This window comes from Lycorma delicatula, chromosome 2 (assembly GCF_047948215.1).
Source record: "Lycorma delicatula isolate Av1 chromosome 2, ASM4794821v1, whole genome shotgun sequence".
Lineage (NCBI taxonomy): Eukaryota > Metazoa > Arthropoda > Insecta > Hemiptera > Fulgoridae > Lycorma > Lycorma delicatula.
The window spans coordinates 166,851,234-166,877,266 of NC_134456.1; the positions used below are offsets into that span (position 1 = coordinate 166,851,234).

General features: G+C 29.3%; 1 protein-coding gene across 1 annotated transcript in view; it reads left to right on the plus strand.

Annotated features, from left to right (window-relative positions):
* Positions 1 to 25,396, plus strand: part of Glg1 (Golgi apparatus protein 1) — an 84,372-nt gene extending 58,976 nt beyond the window's left edge. The window contains exons 15-16 of the mRNA XM_075356657.1: positions 4,173 to 4,288; positions 13,839 to 25,396. Coding sequence (XP_075212772.1) covers positions 4,173 to 4,288; positions 13,839 to 14,006 — 284 coding nt within the window. The 3' untranslated portion in view covers positions 14,007 to 25,396. The remainder of the gene's footprint in view (positions 1 to 4,172; positions 4,289 to 13,838) is intronic.
* The last annotated feature ends 637 nt before the right edge of the window (positions 25,397 to 26,033 follow it).

The following is a 26,033-nucleotide window of genomic DNA, read 5'->3' on the forward strand; positions in this document are numbered from 1 at the left end:
CTTTGCATACATTACATATTTGTAAATACAATTTTTCTAACACCCTTAGTTTTAAATAAATTATACTTAAAAAAATTAAGGAAAAATATAGTTAAAAATCTATAAAATTTATAATTTTGCATGGTCATACCTGTGTTAGAATGATTTTGCTGATGCTTTTCTTTCATAAATAGTCTCAGGCACATCCCGAATTAAAGTCCAACAGTAATCAGCTAGCATGTTAGTATTCCATTTCCCTTTATAGCAGCTTTCCATTGAAATGTCTTGGTGGAAACGTTCACTATGTTTGTTACTTACATCTCTGAGGTTGTCCAGGAAAAATGCAGATGTGAATGGAGGAAATGTATTTTCAGACATATGACATAGCTCTGTATGAAGTATTAAGTTGCTTAATAATATTGTGGTAATTGACGGATTTTGGTTTACCAAGAAAATTTTTGCAAACATCTTTAAATGAAGCCCAAGCTGCATTTTCTACATAATTTAAAATTGAGTTAAATAGATCATCTTTGACCAACTCTCTTATTTGAGGACCAAAATATATTCCTTCTTTAATTTTTCCTTCACTTACATTCGGAAATTTCTGCCTGATGTACAAAATACAGGACTATCCTTCTTTATTGCTTTTACAAAATTTTTCATTAGTCCTAGCTTGATATGGAGAGGGGAGAAAAATTTTTTTTGAGTTCAACTAAGGGCTCATGAATAATTCCATTTAGGAGTTTTTTTCATTTGAAGTTAAGTTGTCTCGTTACTTCCACTCTTTCTAAAACTGTAAAACCTACCCCACAGTAACTTTTAATCCAACACCGAGGTCGCAAACAAATCTATCTAACATAATGTTTATCCCTAGCTCGGCTGCCACATTCGCAAAGAAAATACATGTACTTAGTATAGCCTAACTGCATGCCTAATAAAATATTTATAACTTTCAAATCACCACATATGTTCCAGCTATGTTTTTATAATTTATTTTTTCAAGAGCATCTTTCATCACATCGTATGTCTCTTTCAAATTAATACCATAAGTGATTGGTATCGAAGGATATTTGTTATCATTGTGTAGTAGAAAACTTTTAAACTGTACTTTGACAGATCTATGAAAAGGCACCAGTCCTGAGGTTTATGAACTTGTCCTAAGTGCAACATAAGCTCATCTATATTTCTGCAATAAACCAGATTATTTTCATCAATAAAGTACTGAAAAAGTTCTTTTTGTCGACTTCAAAAGCCCAAAATTTTTTTATTTTTTTAAAAGTAAATTCCAACCTTGCAGTCTTGATCCTAACAGTTCAGCTTGATTTTTTAATAAATTCAAATTCCTAGCCAGTCATTTAATTCATATTGTGATATAAGATGTGGTTTATTGGAAGATAATTCAAAATAAAAATCATTGTTGTCTTCTTCAGTACTGCCTGATTCTTCATCGCTACTTTCAAAACATACATTCAAAGGTGGCTCAGGATCTGGAATAATTTCACTGTGAGGTACAGGCTTGATTGCAGATTGTAATGAAGAATATTTTACAGTATGTTTACATTTTTTTAGAAATTCCAGACACTTGTTAAACAAAAGTAACAATTGGTTACATGATGCTTTGGTTCACACCAAACCATAAGTACATATGTCATAATATGTGACTATGATATGGTTTAATTCTTTGTCTAGTATTGTTTATTTATAGCGCTTACAAATTATGTTAACAAAGTTAAACAATAAAAAATGAGCTAACAAAATATAATATAGGAGCTTAAAATGCTAACTATATATTGAAAAATGAAAAAAAATCCTTTAATTAAAATTTAAACATTTTTCAAAAATGATGGGTGATAGAAAGATTTTGAGTTCATATTCGTTTTCAGCATCAAAAACAGATTAAAATCATGTATCACATGTTAGGAAACAAAAATTATATTTATCACTGTTATTGATACATAGCAATATTTTTTTTAAGTTAAGAACTTAAGTACTGCCTGAATTGTAAGAATTGTTTTAGTGATAAAGCACTGTATATAATTAAATGATACTTCAATTTTAACAAATTCTTGTGTTTATAAACTTTACCATAAAAAGATTTTTAATTAAAAACAGATTGTAAAAGAACCCTTACAAACACAACTATCACATGTAAAGGTTGCATGACTTCATTTGTGGTTCATAAATTGAGTTTGAATTATGAATTGTCAGATCGTAATCTCTCATCATAGATAATTAAAATCCATGTAGCCTTTAGATCATTAGAAACATTATTTATTAACCATAATGCAAATTATATAGAAAATTAAAGATATTGTCGTGTGTTCGCAGCTCGATCAGGGTATTAAGAGATTGACAGTTGGAAATGTTTATATAATTACAATTTATTAATTTAAGAACTTAAATAAAATAGGACAAATCTGTAATCACAATCACAATAAGAATTATAAACAACAATAATAATAAAAATAATAAACAGTGTTACATACGTAACAGAATTTAAAGTAATCATCAAGATTTATTTATAGGTAGTTATATATTGAAATTCAGAATTCAGTCCCCATGGTTAAAGACATTTAGCATGACCGGTAATCTTAACACTTTACTAATAATCTTTTATTAACAACAATAGTTAAAGACAAGTAGTATAAAATTCTTTTACTTTGCAAATATCTTTGCTGTTCACAAATAAAACTACCCTAACAATTTATGAATCAAATTTAGTACATTATATCATTCACTTATAGTCTAACAGTAGCTCACTGAACCATTTCTTGTTTTCATGTACTGTACACTCTAGAAATTCGCTCCTTCAGTGACTCGCATAACTCCTTGCTGGATACTCTCACCTCAAACTCACATCATAACATCCTGCTTAAACTCACTCACAGACTCACCTCGCAGACTATCTGTCAACTGGTCTTCTTCGGAGTATTTATACTCCTACCCTCTTTACCTGCAGGACCACACCAGACCCAACTCAAAGCATGAGAATGATCGTCCGCCCTCCCATTTTCCCATGAGGTTCCTACCCTGGTCTGGTACAACATTTGGTCATTGAACAACATCTGTTTAGGTGTATCAGCGGGCAGTATTACAAAGGACAATTGTTAAATGGACATGAAATGTTAGCTTTACTAAAAGAGTTTCTTTTAGCTCCTTTCTGGATTCTTCCCATTATTATATTCTCTACACTTTTTTCATAATTGGCATGAATCTGTTACTTAGGTCGATTATACCGGTCTTGTTAGTACATAACAGGTTTATAAGTGAACAGGTCTAGTTTGAAGTGTAAAGAGCTCAAAGTTAAATAAAAATTAAAATAATTCATGCTCACTCTATTTTAATTGTTAATTACTGAACTTTAAAATTTAGTTTGAGTATAATTTTTTTTATTTTCATTGATCATTATTTATGTTAAATTTTATATATATAATATTCACTTTCATTTATATGTCTAAGAAACAAGCTAATAAAACATTTGGTTCAATCAGAATTAAAGGTAATTTTTCTGCATAGGTTAGTGTAAATATAGTTACAGAAAAATTGTAATTTTTTGTTAAATCTTTGTTATGTAAATTCTGTATGTTATAATAGATAAGTCTGTAATTTTATTAATGAGGAGAATGTTGTATTTCTTAAAAGTCTTTAAAAAATAATTCCAATGATGTTAAAACTTTCCTTCTTAAGTTCTGTTGGTATCATATTTGTGTTTGAATGACCTATCCTACCTATCACTCTGCAAGTCTTAAAGCTTGTTTGAGCTTCATCAGTGCCTATTTCCTATTTTACAACGAAGCCTAGGAAGCAGTAGTGATGCATACTGCCTGCCACTACTTTGTAGGTATTTGTTACTTTTCTTTCGCCTTTGTAATTTACAGAAATAGTATGAATAATGATAATGATAAATTTATACAATAAAACTAACTTATCCTGAAAATGTAACGTCATTTCCAAGAAATCTCTGTGTTTATATATTCAGTATCACTTGCCATTTAACTGTTTTTGTTTGTCACAATGCACTACTACTGTTCTTCAGACAATTTCTAAAGTAGAAAAAGATGACAAAAGGATGATTGAAATTGATGACAGATAGGATTTATTCCACTGATAGGATTAATTTTAATAAGATATTTATAGTTTATATATTGAAATTATGAGTGTAATGTATGTTAATTATAATTTTTACTTTCTAGATATTCAATGCTTGACGGCAGTACTTTCAGATAGTGATAAAACTAGATTTCTTCAGTCAGATTGTGAAACAATGTTAAAACAGCGAATGGATATGTTTAAGAATGCTGATAAACTGGTACGTTTATTTCTATTTTTGGATTATTTATGAAATATTTAGGATTAAAAGTAAGGTTTACGTTAGTTAAAAGAACTAAGTACTAAAAAAACCATTTCATTTATTTGCTTCCATTACTTTACATTTCTTTCTATGAGAGTGAATCAGATATAAATAGTAATTTTTTTTTTTTATAAATTTATTTATTAATAATATACAAAATTCATACTGTCATCATTTCTCTGTTTTTATTACCAATTTTTATTCCTTGTTCATAAAAAGTTTGAGGAAGAGTCGTCAACCAATTGCACATGCACTCCTCGATTTCTTCATTGTTTTTGAATCATTCCCCTCCAAGCAATTCTTTCAATTGCACAAAAAAGATAGTCACAGGAAACAAATCTGGACAGTAGGGAGAGTGGTTGAGGGTTTCCCAGTGCATTTTTTTCCAATTTATCCCTTGTCAAAATTGCAGTGTGCAGCCTGGCATTGTCATGGAGAAGGATGACGTCTCTGATGGGCATACCCCATCTTTTGTTTTGGTAGGCAGCTTTTGTTGATTGTAGTGGTTGGCACTAGTAAGCCACATTCACCGTTTGTTGATTATGGAGAAAATCAGTGATTAAAACTCCCCTTGAGTGAAAAAAAAATTGTTGCAAGAACTTTTCCAGCTGACTGATTGGGTTTGGTCTTCACTGGGCAGCCCTCATCCTTCCTTTGCCACGCCTTACTTGCCATTTTTTACTCCAGAGTGTAATGATTGCCCCATATCTGATCACATGTGATGTGCCTCAAAAAATCATCACCTTCTTGCCAAACTCAGTTCAGAAGTCTCTTACAGATATCTAACCTGACCTGATTTTGATTTTGATCAACAACTCAGAACCCATCAAGCTCTAATTTTTCTAAAGCCAAGATGATCATTGATAATGGATTGAGCACTCCATTGCTGAATCGGCAGTCACCTTCAATAAGCTCTCAAATGGCACGGATTTTGTCAGCGATGAGACTTGACCTTGGGTGTCGATCATGACTTTTGTTTTCTACACTTTCGTACCTGTCTTTAAATTGACTGGCTCACATACACACTCGGTTCTGGGACAAGTTTAATGCCTTCATTAGTTAAAAACTTTGATTATACATTGTGTAACAGATGATGGTACCGCTTGCTCACTCATGGCTGTACTGACAACAGAACAGAGCGGAGAAGCTAACCAAGTTGGTTCCCCCTCTCTAACACACTGAACATTAACCCCTCACTCCACCATCCTGCTCGAAACTGCTTGCTGCATAAAATATTATTCATGAATATTATGTTTGTATATTCATAATAATGCTTGCTGCATAGAATAGCAAAATTACTGTTTAAATTTGATTCATCCTCGTGTTAACATTATTTACTACAGTTATTCATACAAGCAGTATTGAAAATAAAAATTTCAAACTGAATGAAAATTACTCTCTTAAATAAGCAAAGGAAAGTACAGTGGTAGGAAGGATTTATTACAAAATTTTATTATCGCAAAAAAAAAATACAGTATAAATAAAAAATATTAAATTTTCATTAAATAACATTAATTAAAATCAATTCCTGATTTATAAGTTACTAATTTACTAAAAATGTAAAGGCCTCTTAACAGGCAGGAATAACAGTCAACAGAAACATTGATGAATTTTTTAATCATAGTCTAGCTTTGGACCTATTTAATTTATATTTTATATTTTTTTATAAAATATGATTTGGCAATAAAAATTAGATTACATAAATTAAGAAGCAAAATATTAAAAATTTTTGTGCCTAATGAATAAAGTTTCTGTGTATAACAGTAGTGTAGATTTTCACTTCTGTTACTAAGCCCAGTTTTCCCTAACTTGAGATAAAGCAACCATAGTCATTTCTTTAAATCAAATGTGTAAAAAAGAGTAGTTTTTTGTGGTACCATTGTTATTAAGGAAACCAGAGTTCGATCACTAATTTGTGTATATTGTTAAAATTTTGATTATACTTGTAAAATAATTAGGTTATCAAAATAAATTGTGTTAAAACTTAATTACAGTACATTGACCAAAATATGTAGTTCTATATTTCACTCATAAAAATATTATTTAAAAATTAATAAACTTTTTAACATTATATATATATATATATACACACGCACACGTGTTTCTAAAATGGTTGGCTGGCTATACTTTTTTGGATTCTACTTGTAAAACTAAACAAAAAATATCCGTAGGAAAAATGGCAATTTCTGCTTCGTTTGCCCGTGTCTGCCATTTTGTTATTTTTATATAAAAATTTATATCTCAAGTTACGGAATCACATTAATATTTGATAAGCATCTTTATAAAAAGTTTTTAAATTAGCAAAAAATCAGGACTTAAATACCTCTGCAAATTACAAAATGGCAGCTGTGTTTATTTTTCAGTCCATTATATCTGTAAATATAAGTTTTATCAAAATGTATGGTATTGCTAAAATATTAAGCCTTTTATTTTGAACAAAATAACATTTAATTTTTTTAAATCGGTTTATAAATAGCAGAGTTGTGGCAGAAAATTGATATTGTAATTTTGTGCCTGTTTTCATGTCCTTCACTTTACGCTCAATTCCATTAAATATTGTTTTTATTTATAGTTAATTCTAATATTATGAATTAGTATCAAATTAAGTAATAACTTTCTCACAATAAAATTTATTATTACATAATAATAAAACAGTTGATATTAATTTTCACTTTTAAATAATTTTACACAGCGACTATTACTGTTGATCATGTTAACAATGTAAAAATGAAGCTTCTTTCAACAGGAATGGTGTTCACAAAACTATCACAACCAGAATATCTGGAGCAACGAGAATACTCATGGTACGTTCCAAAGTAGCCATCAACAAAGATTTTCCTTGAACATATGGGCAGGTGTTTTTAATAATATCTTTTGGATCCTGTCATTCTACCAAATCATTTAAATGGAGAAAATTATCTTGTTTGACTGAAAATGTTCCACTTTTTTTTGGAAAATGTTCCTCTTCAATTAAGAGAAAGTATGTGGTTTCACCACGATGAAGCTCCAGCACATTTCAGTCAGTTTGTATCAGATTTGCTGCATGAAACTTTCCATGAAAAAATGGATAGGCTGCGGAGGGCCAGTACTCTGGCCTGCTCAGTCACCTGGCTTAAACCCTCTTGACTGCAGCCTGGGGGGGGGCCATTTGAAACATATTTTTTATTCAACTCCAATACTCAACATTGAGTATCTTCAACAAAGGATCCAAAAATGGATTTCAAGAAATTAGGAATACTCCTGGAATTTTTGAATGGTTAAGATAATCTGTCAGAAAAAACCAGAGACTTGTGTAATTTGTAATGGTAGACACTTTAAACCACTCTTATAATCTTTAACAATTAATTGTTAACTGTTTATTTAAAAAAAAAGGTATACCTAATGTTTTACAACAATTAATGGAAGATTTTCACAAGTAGTTGTTTTATTTTTTTTTTTTAATCATTAGGTCTATTATTGTGAGAAAATTGTTACTTAATTTGATACTAATTTGCGATACTATAATTAAAAATAAATAACAATTAATATTTAATCGAACTGAATGTAAAGTGGAGGACATGAAAACAGACAAAATTACAACTCTGCCAACAACACCAATTGTCTGCCATAACTCGGGTATTTGGTAACAGATTTTAAAAAATAAAATGTCATTTTGTTAAAAATAAAAGGCTTAACATACCTTTTATATATATGGTGATATAACAGATTGAAAAATAAACATGTCTACCATTTTGTAATTTGCAAAGGTATTTATGTCCTAATTTTTTGCTAATTTAAAAACTTTATTACAAAGATATTTACCAAATATTAATACCATTCCTCTATATGGACTTGAGATATAAATTTTCATATAAAAATAACAAAATGGCGGATGATGGAGAACAAAGGAGAAATTGCCATTTTTCCTAAAGATATTTTTTGTTTAGTTTTAAAACAGATTCTGAAAAAGTATAGCCAGCCCACACCATTTTAGAAACACTGTATTTATATATTGTTACCACATATATGCCTAATTTAATATCGGCGGGCGGACACAATAGCAACAATATGAACTAGCGCACAGTATACGGACACGCTGCTACAGGCATCACTCCCACCATAGCGGCACTGCAGCCCCACCACTCTCAGGCACCAATAAAAGAGGGTTCATCATGAGAGTGAACACAGTCCATTGTTGACCACTACTTGGAGAAGACCAAGAAGAAAAAGAAGTTCCTGCCCTGCTCAACGTGGGACCTCCCGGCAGATGCCAATATCCTCGCCGGAGCAGCAGCCTATCCGGCTCACCGAGGGAGTTGCTGGATGCAGATGCTTTCCCATTCCCGCTCCAGCTCGCTGGGCTTCATCACTCTGGCCAGTAGGCTCAGCAGTAGAAGCCGGACTAGCGTGGAATCGCTCAGGGAGAACCGCTTCAGTTGTGCCAGCGAAGGACAAGCGACACCGACTCGATGACACTGCAGGGATCTGGGGGCCACCACTGGCACTGTGTAGTGGGGACCCAACTGCCACTGAGGGAAAGCCTGGTCGGACTTCAGTGGATGAACCACCACAATTCCCCGACTTCACTGGAGACCAGCTTCCAGACCCAACAGCTCTTCTCAGAGCTAATGCAAAAAACGGCCCTTTTCAGGACCACCGTGAGGTTATAAAATACAAACCGTCAAAGCCATTTGACAACAAAAACGGCCCTTTTCAGGGCCACCATAAGGTTAGTATGTGCCATGTGCCGTCGAAGCCATTCGGCAACTATATATTTATATTACTTTACTGAAATTAATCTTTTTAAACTTCATATTATTCCACTGTACTGTAAAATTATATTTAAATTCTATTAAATAAACCACCTAGTACAAAATATTTAGATGAAACATCTTAACTTAATTTTTATGGAAGTACTTTCATCCTGCATCCTCGACATGATTGAAATAATTTTGTTATTGCATAATATAAATATAAAAGTAAAAGTACTAAAATAATAATTGCATATTAATTTATATGAGTGCTGTTATTTGTTGCAGTTTTTGTAAGTACGTCTCTCTCAAACAATGTGTGATGGTTTATCAAATTGAAATACTATAATAACTTACAATGAAGAAATATTTGAACCAGCATACAAACCTAATAACAACATTATAGAATATTTAAAAAACAAAAATAATAAAATAAAAGATCTGTGTGAAATTTATAAAATTAAACTTAATGATTGTGATCCTATTTATACAGGAAAAACAAATAGATCCTGTTAAACTAGGTTTCTTGACCATTGTAGAAATTACTGATTTAATAAATTAGGTTTATCTAATATGACAGACAATTTAATAAACAATAAGCCATACTATTTCTGATATTAACACAAATTTATAAATATTAGAAATTAATAAAAATAACATAAAATTAAATGTACTGTATATAAATAGTATGTATATAAATACAAATGAAATCTCAGTTTGATAAACAATTAGATAATGTTTGAGGGAGATGTTCCTATAAAAACTGCAGCAGACAACAGCAATCGTGTAAATCATCACACAATTGTCATTATTTTAGTATATTTGTTTTTATATTTACATTACGGAATAACTGAATTATTTTAGTCATGACTAAGGATGCAGGATTCTGCAAAAATACTTCCATGAGAAATTAAGGTAATATATGTCATATCTCAATATTCTGTATCAGTCAATAGAGCTCAAGAAGAACTGAGTTTGTAACAAAATTGTTACCCGGAAACTGTTGCAGGATATTTTGAAGTATGTTTTGTAGATGAAAACATATATGTTTTAAAAACTCCCAACTAAGTATAAAAATTGTTTAAACAATGTTTTTGTGTAAAAAATGCCTTTTTTCTTTTGTTGCGTATAAAATGAAAACCAGTGGAGCAATGAAAAGTTGTAGAAAAGTTCAATACAAAAGTTGTAGAAAATCACAAAACCTGTAAAATAAGACTTTATGTGTTTTGACTAATACATTTTTTGGGGAGAAAATGTGTAAAAACTGATAAAAATGGTTATTTTTGTGAAAATTTCCAATTGTTATTTTTGCATTTGTAACATTGGCCTTTGGAGAAAATATAGGTAATTTCTTATGGAATATGTGTGCAGAAGCTGGATTCTATGGAATGTATACAGTATGCACAAGACTCTAAATTTGTCATGCCTTTTCTTGCAGCATTCATTCTATCTCATACAATCACTTAAATAAAAATTTAAAAACGGATTCGGAAACTAGAGAAGGTAAACAACATTTCATTAATTTATTTCCATTCGTTTAAATGCTGTTGAATTACTTTAAAATGCACCCAAATCTCTTACGTGCAAGCATGCTGAGCGAGGTGGTGGTATTAGTGGGGGTATATGGCAGCAGTGGGGAATTGTAATAAATATTTAACTGTACAATGGATGGGTAAGTACATATTTTATGTTAAATCTCGTATGACATTGGTGTTGTACACAATAAAAAGAAAAATGAGAATTGGTTCCTTTAACTATTGTAATCTCAACATTTGTAATATTGTTACTGTATGTTAACGGCTTAATACTATTATAACTAAAAAATGTTTCACAAAAATATAATAGTTTTCAGGAATAACACCAATCAGTTAAGTAGGTTTGCATTTTACGTTAAATCTTGTATGATATTGCGTTAGCTTTTGTCAGGATGATGAAAATAAAAAAAAGCATAACAGTAGCTCAAATAGTTGCTGAAAAGATTAGATTTGTGTTAATATGTTCGATGTGAGTGAGGCACAATTCAGCCGGCTTCGCCATGCAGCACATCGCATGTAACACTCACGGTTTGAGTGTATTTTAAACCAATTCATTGGCATTTAAATAACAGAAGTGAATTAATATTGTTCAGCTTCTCTAGTTTCCAAATTCGTCTGTAAATTTTTGTTTAAGCAATAGTACAAGATAGAATGAATGCTGCAAGAAAAGGCATGAAAAATGTATAATCTCTTGTGCACAAACTATGCATTCCATAGATTCCAGCTTCTGCACACATTCTATAAGACATTACCTACATTTTCCCCAAAGGCCAGTACTTTAAATATAAAAACAACTGAGTTGGAAATTTTCACAAAAATAACCATTTTTATCAGTTTTTCTGGATTTTTGTAGCAAGAAATGCATGTCAAAATGCATAAGTATCATTTTATAGTTTTTGCAATTTTCTACAACTTTTGTTTTGAATATATGCAAACAGAATTTCATTTTATATGCAAAAAACAAAAAAAAATACATTTTTTGCACAAAAAGATTGTTTAAACAATTGTTATAGGTAATTGTGAGTTTAAAACATAAAAATTTTCATCTATGAAACGTACTTCAAAATATCCCGCAATTGGTTTCTGCCAATGGCATATCTGTCTTGTAAGTACTCATTTACTATAGGCTAATGTATTTATTTTAAATCCTGCTATGTCTATGATTAATTTAGAAAAAAGTTACAAAAAGTTAAGTTAAAAAAAGCTAAAATTTGTAGGTTGAAATTTTATGTTGACATTATAATTGATTTACACAATTTGCTTTTACTTTCATAATGAGATTCTTCATGGAAACAGTTTTTTTTTATATTTATTAAAACAATTATTTGTCTTTTACTAAGTTTGAGGGTGGTCAATAAAGTAATGAAAACACTTTGAATTTCATTGCCACAGTTTTTACGACCTTTAGATTCGTCTCAAATTTTCACCTTTTCAGATTCTTCTTCACCTCTGGGAACAGCCAGAAGTCTCTTGGGACTAGATCTGGGCTATATATGTGCTGGGTGAGAAATGATTTTAATTTTTTTTCATTCAAAATCTTGCAGACTGAGCGACATGGGGCCACGCTTATCATGATACAACAGAAATTCTTTAATTTTTTCCAGGGCTTTTTTTCTAAATGAGTCGCAATATCTTCAGCATATTGAGTATCAAAGAGCATATACATTCATCCCTGTAGTACCTGATGTTGATAAATGAATCCTTCATGATCCAAAAGCATTTTCATCATGACTTTATCCACGCTATGTGCAGCTTTCACTTTTGGAAGTGGTGAAGTTGACTTCCATTTTTCAGAGTCATTATGAAATCCTCCAAGACTCATCAATGGTTACCACATTGTGCAAAAATTCCTTCATATATCAAGACAGTTCTTCTCAGATGAATAATGGTACTCCATTTAGTCTTCTGTCAAATATTGGCCTCTTTCTGTTTTTGGTAGAACCATTTTATACAGACTTCACCAGAACCCAAGGTAATTTGTGATAATGGAATGGGCATTTCCATGATTGATTCCCTCTTCCTTAACTGTTAAGAAGCCCCAATGAAGTATCAAATCAATCATATGTTAGCATCATTAATACCCTTTTTTCAACTGTTGTCTATCTTCAGTGAGGTTACAGATAAATCAAATGTTATCTGTTACATTTGTCTTTGAACACCTATTGTGACATTTTCTACAACTTCATTCCTACCTTTAAATTTGGTAGCCCAGTAATGATCTTGGATGCATGATGTCATATCCCCAAATTGTACATGCAGTCTGGTCAAAATTTTGTAGGATTTGATGACCTTATCTGTGAGAAATTTCACAAGCAACATGGAATCTCTTAACTCTGACATGACACTTCATTAAAGACACAAATGTAAAGGCAGCAAGAGCTTCCATCTCCTCCTCATATCATTCATGTTCTTTCAACATTTTTCTGCTCCAGCCCACTCTTATTCGTACAAAGTCATGAGACAAAATTCCTGTATATATTTGACTGATTCTCGTAGATATATATTATGTAAAAGTAGTCAGTTTGGCCAAAATTAAATTTAATTAAATGATCAATTAGAAATAAGTCAAATTATTTTATCTCTAAATTAATAATAACATTAAACTATTTTTTTTTTTTGTTCTACTGTTTGCCAAAATAATTACAAACCTGAAATTTGATGAGGGTAAGATAAAGTACTTTTTTATTTTTTTTTCACTATATATTTTACAGAATTATTTTTCAGAGCTTTAGATCTCAGAAATTGCATATACAAAGATGAATTTAAAAAATCATGTTTTCCCATATTTTTCTGCAAATATAAATGACAGATTTTATGCTGTTAAGGTAAATGTTTAATAAGATTTTAAAAGAGTACTTTTTTTTGCTATTAGTTAAAAAAATTATAATAATTCAAATTCATTGCTAAGACTATAAATCTTTATTTACAACTTTTATATGTTTCAAACACTTATTTTTTATATAGCCTTCAGTTCATGTTTTGTCATTGAGGTTGATTTCAGTGCATTTATTTGCGAGTATTATCACTGAAATAATATTTAGTACGCTTTTATGAATGTGAGTTATTTACTAGCAATACCACTTTGTCACTGTAGAATAGATGTGGTAGTTATAGGGAAATGCAGGAAAATTTTATTACAATCAATATTAACTGCTTTAAATATTTTTACATAGTTGTTTAAAGCTATTTCATTTTATTTACCGTAAAATGAAAGTTTATTTACTATTTATTTTTTATTTACAGATTTTGACAGCACCAAACAGTTTAGGAGATTTGTATGGTCAAGTCCAAAACTCACCCTCAAGAAAATATTTTACTGTTGTAGCTATTACATTCATTGGTATGATATTTATAACGGGATTATTTTGTGGAAGAATCACTCGTAGAACAACACAAATGAAAAATAAATAGTAAATGTTCCTGTTGTAATGTAATATATTATAATGTTATATATCTAGTTTATTATATTTTTAATTAAATTATTTTATAAAAACCATAATTAAATCAGCTTTTTATACTCTTTGTACAATATCTATGTCGACAATTGTGATTTAATAAATTATTACATATAGAAAATGTCCATCTTTGTCATCATTACAATATTATTTCAAATTCATTTAAATATTATTTAATGAATTTACTAAAGTGACGTATTATATTTTCAAGTTAAAAATCCATTAACTTCCATATTGCAAAAAATGTGTAATTGTGTAAATCCATAATTTTAATTTTTTTTATGTTTACTATAATCTACGCCATACCAAATTGTTCTTTGTTTTACTAAACTTATTTTAACAGTGATTATAATAGTTATTTTACTGTAATTTACTAATAGCATGTTCATTCTGACTAGTATTCTCATCCCAAGTAAAATTTAAGCAGGACTGTTAGTGATATACTTAACAGTACATAAAGAATGCCACCTGTTTTTTTGTGTACATGTATATGCACTTGAATAGAATTAAAAGCTACAGTCTATGCACACTGGCATTTTATTTATAGATACAAAGGAGAGTTTTCAGTCCAAAGTTTAAAACACATTATGTTTATACAGTTACATTCCACTGTTAAAAAAGGTATTATGCTATAATAAAAAGTGGTATTGACTACCGGTAACGTAACTTGTTTTACTGAACTCTGTATTGATAACTTGTGGCATTATATAAGTGTCATTGATCTACTGCTATTGATCTATAAAATATTGCTTATGCTGTTTAAATCTTAATCTCATATCTATTTTCTTATACAGTAAGTTATCTGCTTGGCTAGTATAGTATTATAGTTGGGTTTAAAATAAATAACATTTAAAATTGACAAAATGTAGTCTTGCTATATCTGATATCACCATTTATCTCCAACTTAAGTTTTCTTGCCACTTATTAGAAATAAGACATTGATTGAATGAACACTTTCATTGCCATCTGTCTCATAATATGACAATATCTATGTTCCACTAGATATTTTTAATTTTTAACTTTGTTTATCAGGTTAAATTATTTGATGTTAACTGCTTATTAATTTCATGCTTGCAGTTATCAAAAATATATTAATACACTTATCAATTATACTTTGATAATAAATAATTAATTTATTCTACTTTATATAATTTTATATAGATTTATTGATATTTCATCAAAAAATAGAAAAGTATGCAAGAGCAAGTAAATAAATTCCTGTTAATCAGCAAAGTTTATTTGTGAAACCGTTTACTTTTTCATACTTATAGAAATAATGATTAGCCTGCACTAAATTAAAAATGCAATATTAAATAAAATGTCCTGTCCAGATTAATTGTTATTTAAAAATTAATAAAAACCTGATATCAGGCATGCTTCCATACTATCCTGAAAGTTCTGGGTACAGCTAGGGTCGGGAAAATTATCAAAAATTAATCCCAAGATAGTCACTAATGACTTTGATAGTTGATAGACTTAAAAGTAAAAATTTTTTTTTTTTACTTCTACATGTTTAAAAATACAATTTTTGCAATAAAAGGTGACAAATGGAAGTTTTATATATATAATTACAATGAATAGTAAAACATTGGTTAGGGCATAAGTCAAACATATCAGGACAGTTGAACAATTGTAGGACAATAGTAAATTACATAAATTAGTCACATTTTTATTTTGTGTGCATATAATTATGATTTCTTTTCTTTAGTCCTCTTTTTTCACTTCATGGAATTGTCCCTAGATGTGGTATTATGATAGTACTGATGGAAACAGTGCTTCAAGGAACTAGATCACCTAGGAATAGTTCTATTACATTGTTTCTAAAATTCAAATATAACATTGTTGATGTACTAATGATACAAATTTAGAAATATTACTTGACGAACCTCTATCCCATTTTCTTAAATATATATATTAAATACACAAATATGTATATTATTCCTTTGTAGTACAGTTATTTATTTATTCATATGGCATATATGCAGTGTGATTACAAAAATACATATATAGACAATGTATGAACAAAACAAGAAAATAAAACTGCTAATAAAAAGTAACTAAATCAATATCTAGGCTTCAAATCCTTGTTAGCACTGCAGCATCAGTTTTCATGAAGTGCTTTAACTACCTTGTAAAGACCAGAGGTGCATTCCCCACTGATTGTCTGGTTTGGAGCTCCACAGTGCCCTATTTGTGTAGTGAGTCTGCACATTGGCCATCCCCAATGCATATTCTGTTTAATTATTTGACCCACTGCTTCCTGTCAAGCTCTGGTGTCACGGTTATACCCCTCAAACTGTTCCTGTCCATTACTGATAGCGTTGCTCAGCTTTCCATAGTAGTGGATCTCTGGTGCGGAGTCTGTTCTATTGCAGGGTTGAAATGTCATCATACCCTTGTCCCTCAAATGTCAAGTTACTCAGCAACTGTTCCAGTTATTAAATACGGTATTATATGGTTCAGCTAAACATCAATCAAGTATGGCACCTGTTTAGTCAAACTGGAGCACATTACTTGGCAGTAGAAAAACCAGTGTGATAGAAGATGTATGCAGGATATCCACTGAAGCACCCCATGTGATACCATATAGTATTTCAATAATATTATTACGTGTTTTTACCTTGGCAGTGGTATTCTGAAGACGTTTCTTGTATGAAAGAATCAGATTAAGGATGACATAAAGATATTTTGAGTACTTATGTTAAAGATTATTGCTATAAAATAGCATTTGGAGCTTCATGATAGCTTGTTTGTTGTTGAAGTGAAATGCACAAACTTCGGTTTTACTGACACTGAATGCAATTCTCTACTTCTCAAAGTGAGAGCTTAGATTGGCCTGATCCTCAATGAGAGAATTCTGTCCATCTGGCTGAGGTCTCTGGCTCTGCAAGCAAGAGCGATATCATCTGCATACCAGAATTTTGTTGATCTGATATTGGGCAGATTGGATATATACATATATTTGTATATATATATATATAGAGGTTAAATAGCAGGGGAGCCCTGTGGCAAACATACTCCCATTAGACATTGAAGTACCTGTTACTAAACATGCTATTAAGAAGAGTTGTAGTTGTTTGGCACAGTTATTTAAAAAAATTTACATATTCCTTACCTCCAAGCTGTTTCGTATGCAGTGGTAGGTCTCCAAATGCAACAGATCTTTTAAGGTTTTCTATCAGAAAAATAGTAAAAGAAAACTATGGCTTCTGGGTTTTTATTATCTATGTAAAAAACTTGAATTTTTCCCACCCAGAATTCTGATAATACCATCTAGCTTTCTATTTCAATATACACACATAGTTATATCTATAAATCAATGTATAACCAACCCTTTTTTTCATTTAATGAAACAAAAGTATTATTTTTTGTATTATTTTTTAATAAATTTTAATGTCAGTTCATTTGTTTCTCAAAGCTTAGATAATTATTTTTCAAATTTACTGCATTTTGCACACACCCACACAAATACACACTTTTGTATATATATATATATATATATATTTGTGTGTGTAAATTGCTAAAAAACTTATTTTTTACTTAAAATTTTCTTTATGTAGGTAATAAATTGAAAACCATAATATTATTAAAAGATGTTAGTAATTGTATTATTTTCTTATGTGAAATAATCCACTAAATTTCTGGGAATTCCTGTAAATGTACTGCTTAATATGTCATTCATGACTGCACAAAGTGCTCAAAAATTACAATGTTGTATCTTTCATGAATTCCATTTACAACTTTTTCAAAGAATCAGTTATTTTCTAATAAAAGAATGGTTTAGTATCAGCAAATGATCACTAATTCCAGGTACTTTCGCAAATTTTAATGGTGGTAGTAGTAAATGGGAAGAAGGGTTGATTGAAAAAGTAAAAGGATGAGATTATTGTTGAGTAGAGGATGGATATTGTCAAAATTAGGACAGAAAGTTTAATTTTTCAGTGTCAATAATGGTAATATTAGTTGATGTAGACTATTTACCTTATTGTTGCTCACTGAATTTACTTTTTCTACCTTCGGTTCTGTAATACTGTCATAATCTAATTCCCGTGCTCTTCAAATTTTGTGCTGATGTTTGTAAGTTTCACTTTCCATAAATGTTATCCCTTTTTCATTAGAGGCCCTGTAACAATATTTTAATTTGAATGAACCAAGTATTCAAAATTTGGATAAAAAAATACACATTAAATTTCTTGAATATCTTTGTCAGTCACTAATGACTGGAAAAATGTTATTTAATATACAAATTTTATATACAGTTATGCTTAACTATTACAGCCAAACTGCACTTTTCATATAGACCAGATAAAATACAACTAAGTAAATAAATTTTTTATATTGCAAAAATGCTAAAATTTGTGATGTCTTTTATAAATCTATTTTCTTTTTTTCATTGATAATGTACATATCACCTAGCTGATATAAATATGATTTATACTTTTGCCTTGGCTATTAATTTATGATAAAGACGAAGAAAGCAACAAATTCATCAGAAAAGCCAAACCAGGCAAACACATTACAAAAATAAAAATGTTTCACTCAAAGCTACAATCAGATAGTAAATAAGTAATCACTCTGTATGTCTCAGTAACAAACTAAATAATGCAGTAAAATTATAAGCAGAATAGTGGCAATGTACACTATTGAGCTAGCTCACAAGACTTCATAAGAGAAAAAGTTGTTCAAATTTTTTATCAACATAAAAGAATTTTGTTGAAAAAGAAACTATTTGGCTGATAGATTGTTAAAAAGTTTGCACCTTTATCACCTACTCTTCTAAATACAGATACTTTATTAATTATTCATTATGATAAGAGCTTATGCTTTTGCCTACACCCAGTTATTTTTTAAGAACAGCTGTTTGAAGAAACATGTAAAATAAGAATACATTTAATAAAAACAAAACATTCTGAATACGATTTTTTTTACAAAAACAGTTCATTGTTTGAATAATTTATTTCTTCCATTTTACTATTTTTTTAATTTACAACGTATACTTGATGAAATGCTGTGAAGTGTATATCTATTTAAAATAAAACCAGACCAAACTCTATCGTAATACAATCCCAAAATGCAATGAAATAAGTTATGAACAATTGCTGAGCTCACACAAACTAAGAAAAAAAAAAATCTGAATTGATATAGTTTTAAAATTTTTTTAAATCAATTGAAAGCATACACATATAGATATATTTTATTAATAAGTTAACAAAGGATATTGAAATTATATTAAATTTAATATAAATACAAAATAATTTAAAAAAATGAATGAATGATAAAAATTAATTACTAAAATAAAATAAAATTGAATTTAAGATAGCCCGCCCCAAATAAATTTTTTTACTTAGTATTGCTTAATATATAAAAATGTTAAAATATGAAGTTTGAGTAATTTTATTATATGAAAATGTTAAAATAAGATTAAATTTTTTAAAAAATATACTTAAAATTAAAAACTGTTAATAGTAAACTTCAAGTATTTAATGTTTCATACAATTTATATAAATAGATATATTATTACGTAATACAAGAAAAAATGGAATAGATTAAGAATAATCAGTAAAAGATAAACAGCTGACTTGCTTCAAAAATAGCTCGCCAAGAAAGTACCCAAAATTGCCAGATGGTAATAAATCATTAATTCTTCGGTGATGATCTTAACATTTAAAGAAATATGAACTAACCTTGTTTTATAATGTTCTAATAAATTTTTTTAAATTTTTATGTGTGTAAAAATAAGCCTTTTATTTAATTATAAATTATTATTCATTAAACGTATTTAAAAAATATAATTTATTAAGCGATTTAAATAATGCTGATATTTAGAAGAAATAAAAATAAATTTAATATATTCATAAAATAAATTAATATTTAGAAGAATTAAAATATACACTTTTCATGATAATACAGATTGGACAGTCAATCAGCACTTTTTACAGGAATTAAAAAAAATATACAGAAACATTTGTTTAGTCATATATTGCTACAAATCTTAAGAATAGAAATGGAAATTAGTATACAAGCAGAAAAAGATTCATTTTTTGAATATTACTCCAGTAAGCTGGCGACCATAATTTTTTACACATTGTCTGAGTCTCATACTGAAATTCTCATTGACATGTTGTACTACTGCTGATGTTATTGCACGAATTTCTTCAATCTGCACTTTTAAGTTCTGTATTGTTTCTGGACAAATCTTAAAAATCATCAACATTAGATACACCCATAAAAAGTAATCACAAGAGCTCAATTATTCCATTTGAAGAGATCACACACCAGACTGTCAGTTTGGCCAAATGGATAGGTCTGTGAATTTCTTGAGGGTTGGCAGTAGCCCACTAGCGAAAACTGTGTTTATTTACATATCCACTGAGATGGAAATGAGCATCATCACTCATCCATAGATTATGAATGAACTGTGTGTTGTCTTCAAGCAGCTGTAACATGTGCTCACAAAAGCTAGTACGGATAGGATAATCTCTAGGGTTCAGAGCTTGCACTACTTTGAATTTTGTACAAAATTCTTTTTACGCTTCGAGTTGAAAGTACGAGAGCAAGACTGTAGCACTTGGCAAGATCTTCAAAGGCTTCCTTGTAATTGTTACTCGTACAACCTCCACATTCTGTTCTTTGTTGTCTGAACAGTTCTTCCACTACTACCTTACCACCTCCTCTTCTTGTTGTTAGCTCAAACAGAAATGGCTTTCCTGCTTGGACAGGAACATGAGGTGGAAGATGAAAATGTAGGCAGAATCTGCATTGTACACTTATGGATCTTTGACCATTTTCTAAATACACTGTAACAGTAAAACCTCTCTGTTCACCAGTTGAACACTGCATGGTTACTAACTTCCAAATGTGTAGAACGTCTAGGTAACTTCCTACTTCCCCCACCACAGACACCTGCACTATACAAGCTTTATTCAGATGTGCGGTTTTACTGCCCCACTCTGTAGTAGTGAAATGAATTAAAATAAAATGCATAGGTAGGAGAAATTAATAGAAGTAGAGTGTCATATCATAAGAATGCCAAGACTCTGCTCACAGTGCCCAATATAAGATATATTCAGAAAATTATTATGGAAGAATGCTATACATATATTAATTTGTAAGCAAAGATGGCTGTTGACCATTTAGATATAGTTATTCTCTCTCTCCCCCTTTTCCTCTCTCACCTCACTCTCTCTCTCTTTTTCTTTCTTTCTCCCTGTGTATCTGTTTGGTCTCATATCATATCGTAAATGCTGGCTTTTTATTCAAATGATCTAGATTTATTGTAACCATAGTTTTTCATAATCACCGTTTTCATTACTTCATCATTCTTTATAATTGGTTTTACCATTGGAAATAACAGTGATCATAATATTAATGTTGGCACATTTGCATGTATATACTTAGTTTATTTGAATTTTTTACTCCATAAATAAGCTTTAGTCCAATTAAACATTTAGCTAATTATAATGAATTAATTATGTAATTATTTTAATCAAGTTGTATTTTTTTTTATGCTACAATAAGAACGGAGTTACAGCTTTATTATTGTAGGTGTATATTCTATTGCTTCTGTTTTATAACATTAGTTTAATCTTTATATGTGCATTACTTTTACCTAGAAATTAATAAATAAGCCTTTCATGAGAATTATTTTACCTTACATCATTTCTTTATTTCTATTTAAGTTGTATTATTTTTTTAATTTTAGTTGTATTAATTTTCAAATAAAAAGATATTTGAAATATTATTTGTATTTTACAAATGTTATTAATTATATCACAATTTGTTAAACTTATGACCCTGTTGTCCAATATGAAGCTTCACTGGAAATTATACGAAATGACTAATTTTTAATGACAAATTGACAGGCCCTGATTGGTGTTTGGTATATCGGGTGTATGTTAACTAGTCTTGGGTTACGTTATGGCATCATTTCATTCTTCTCATTAAAATATACGTTAAAACATATTAGAAGTCCTATTAATATAAATGATTAAAAAAATATCTTATTTGACTATATTTATAGTCATTATCAATGGCACTACCCCTTACTGTTTATAGATTGCAATTTTAATTGACATTGACAGCAATAACTTATAACATATTACAAAAAGGACAATGGAATACCAAAAAGCACCTCATCTCTCATGCTTCAACATTATGGAATATTACACTTACTGAACTGCTCCAGTTCAAATCTGATATACCTTTTGACCATTTATTAAATCCTTAATAAGAATCTTTCCAATCAAAGAAAAATACCATCTGCAATAACGTCAGCTAAAGCTACAGAGCAATAGGAAGGAGTGTTATTGCCAAAAATGATGCCTAAAAATTAGTTGAAAATTTTTCACTTAAAATATGTTTTAAATTTAAATTAGTTGTGAATTAATTAAAAAATAGTTGGTTCAATTTCTCATTAAAAATTAATCATTTTGTACAATTAAATAGCAATTTATGTTTTGTGTTTTTAGATGTTTTAAGTGGAAAAGAAAAAGTGCAAGTTAATCTTTTTCAGAGTAGTTTAAATATATAACTTATCTCTGATGTATCTTGCAGAGTTCCCTTCTAATTTTTTTTTTTTTTAATTTTGTATGTTTGCAATTTTATCTATAATTGTGTTATTTTTTTATTTTTGTTATTGTTTAAGATAAATGTATATGTTCTTGCTGCTGTTATTATTGATAAGTATTATTTAAATAAAAATTATTTGTAGCTGTAACTATTTTTCATTTAATTATATATATTAAGTATGTTAGTTTTAGGATTCATTCCTGTTTTGTAAATATCTAAAATATTTTTGTAAATGCTGATAAGACTGTTAAATACTCTTCCAGTTTAATTTATTATTATTACAATCTTCACATTTTGTTATGGATTTTATACATCTTTTTTTTTAACAGATAATTCTGTTGATATAAATTTTAAAAATAAGTTAACATTTAGTTAAATATGTTAACTTTACCTCCTCCTATTTAATCCATAGATGTTTATTAGAATCAAACTAGTTAAAAATAAATATAATAATAAATATAGTTCATCATATTTCAATATAACCAAATTCATCTATTTTCTTCTGCATGGGTTCTTTCAGTTCATGTAGTACACTGACAATCTGCTCTCAAAAGGCAGTTATAAGCATTGCTGTAATAAAAACAAAATATCAGGGTGACCTATAATATCCCATATTAGGAACACAATGTGATATGGCACTAATGTTTGAGGTTTAAATGATTCAGACTTAATTTTTCCATTTCTTCACAAAGACAGGTATAATTTTTTTGATCTGCATGTAATATTTCCTAAGTCATGAAGATAAAAATTTACAATTTCTGATACAGAAAACCCTTTTATTTCACATAATTATTTATTTATTGTGTTCACCAGGTTACAGAGTAATAGCACAGTGACGTGATGTCAACAGTACTCTGCAGAGATGCCAAGACATCTGTGCACAGTCTGGTGTAAATGAGTAATCTTGAACAGGCTCAGGCTGACACCCTGAGATGTGTGATTAATTGAAACCCAACCACCAAAGAACTCCTCCACCATCCACAGTCTAGCATGCAAATCCATATAAAAGTAACTGCCTTTACAAGAACTCAAACCTCAGAACTCTCAACTTCAAAAATCAGCTGATTTTGTGATGACGAGTTTAACCCAGCAGGTTTAATTAGTTTAGTCTAAACAGCAGATTTAATTGACATTAGTTTTATATTTTTCATTGGTTCAAACAGCAGTAATTACAATGATGATGCAAAAGTAAAAATGTAAACTCCCCACAGAGCAGGCACTGTAAAGATCATTGCATAGTTATTATTATTAAACTGCAATAAAAATATTCAGCTTCACTACAAGTCATTATAGAATTTGATATATTAAAAAAAAAGGCTAATATTGTAAAAGACTTAATTCCTTAATATATTTATTTCTATTTAAACCTGGGTTTCTGTAACATCACAGATTGCTATAAATATGTATTACTATTTCCTACACTCTTATTAGTCTGCGATTAGAACCTGCATGTAAAATATTCTAGACCCATTTAGTATTTGCTATTCACTTCAGACGTGCATATCACACAAGTTGTCTGCCCTTCATACATTCAATTAATGTTTTCTCTATTTTCATTTATGAGCTTACACTATTGTATCCAATAACCCACTTCCATATCATTAACTTTGCAATATTAAACAAACATTACAGCCTAAACCTATGTCTTACAATGAATAGATTTTTCTATAAGCAGTTAAGAAAATAAAATACAAAATGAGATAAATTCTTTAATATGTTAATTGTTTACAAGTTACCACTTTTTGTTACACCAAGAGTTCACTGGCCATCTGATTCCCTCGTTTAACTTAAAACATATCCTCAATGTACCAACAAAATTAACATTTATTTCTTCTCTATGTAAATTTAACATTTAATAGAAGTATATCAAGAAAATTAATGTGAAGTTAATGTATGATCAAAACATTAAATGATTTTTTTTATTATGCATGTTGCTTGTAGTAGAAAATGATAAAAAAAATCTATTCGTGTGTCTAAACATACATTAGTATTATTATTATTTTTAGTTAATAAATATGTTAAATTGGATTTTCATGTATGCATTTGCAAAATAATATTGATTATGATTATTATTTCAAAATAATACCTTATTTTCATATTCATATTATAGTAAATTAGAAATATTGTTAATAGTTTTATGAAAAATAATAATCCACTACTGTTAAAAATATTAAAGTTTATATTTTATCTTTTGTGTGTGTATGTATTTTACTGAAATTAATCTTTTTAATTCATATTCCTGTATATTGTTAATTTATATTTAAATTCTGTTAATTAAACAACTGTACAGAATATCGAGATAAGACATAAACTTACCTTAATTTTTCATGAAAGTACTTCATGAGATCCTGCTGGCTCAGTCATGATTGAAATAATTTCACTATTATATAAAATGAAATTAATGACAATAATTCTGTTATAGCATAACAGAATATTATTATGTAATATTCTGTCTGTATAATATCTGTTAATATTGTATATTATTGTATTATGCCACTATTGTATGATGAAATTACTTCAGTAATGACTGAGGATGCAAAATCCTGTGAAAGTACTTATGAAATATTAAGGTAAGATATGTTTTATCTCAGTATTCTATACTATGTGGTTTATTTAGTAGAATTTAAATAGATGTTTTTTTTAAATTTAAGTTGTTATTTATAGTAGAAGTAGTTATTTTATTTAACTGACTTCATACGTTTTTTATATATGATTGTAGTTTTAATTTTCTATTATGTTTGATATGTAATTTTATTTAATTATATTATATACAACTGATATGCAGGATTATTATTTCATTATTAGACCTACGCCTTCAATTTTTTGTTTTAAATCGTCCAAATCTCAAACTTTCCTTTGTTACAACTTTTAATGAAATTTCAAGGAAAAAAGTTAGAGAAATTATATCTGAGAGATCTAGCTGATCTAGCCATGCAGTTGGTACTTCATCTGATCCTACATCTAGGGAAGTGTTGTCAGGAATATGGTAACATCTCAATATAAGTGTTTTGGAGCACCATCTTGTTGGAAACTGAATCCGGCAGGAATCTGAGGAATATGAAAATTCTCAAACAGGTTGAGATAAATATGCCCTGTCACATTGAGCTGCATGAAAAAAATCAGTCTGATTATACCATTTTTGTTTCATCATAACTAGACATTGACTTTGGGTGTGTCCCTTTCATTTTTGATTATTGCATGGGGTTTTAAGTACATTAAATTTGACAGTGTCTTTAACTATCCTGCACATATGAAAAGTTGTCTCACCACTAAATAAGATATCTAACTATAAATAAGAGTTGTAACTTGTATTCTTGCAAACTGAGTGCTTATGGTAATGTTGTGAATAGTAGAAAGAGATATTTGCAGTCCATAACTAGGTCGCCTAATAAAGTTAATGTGACGGGCAGTGAAT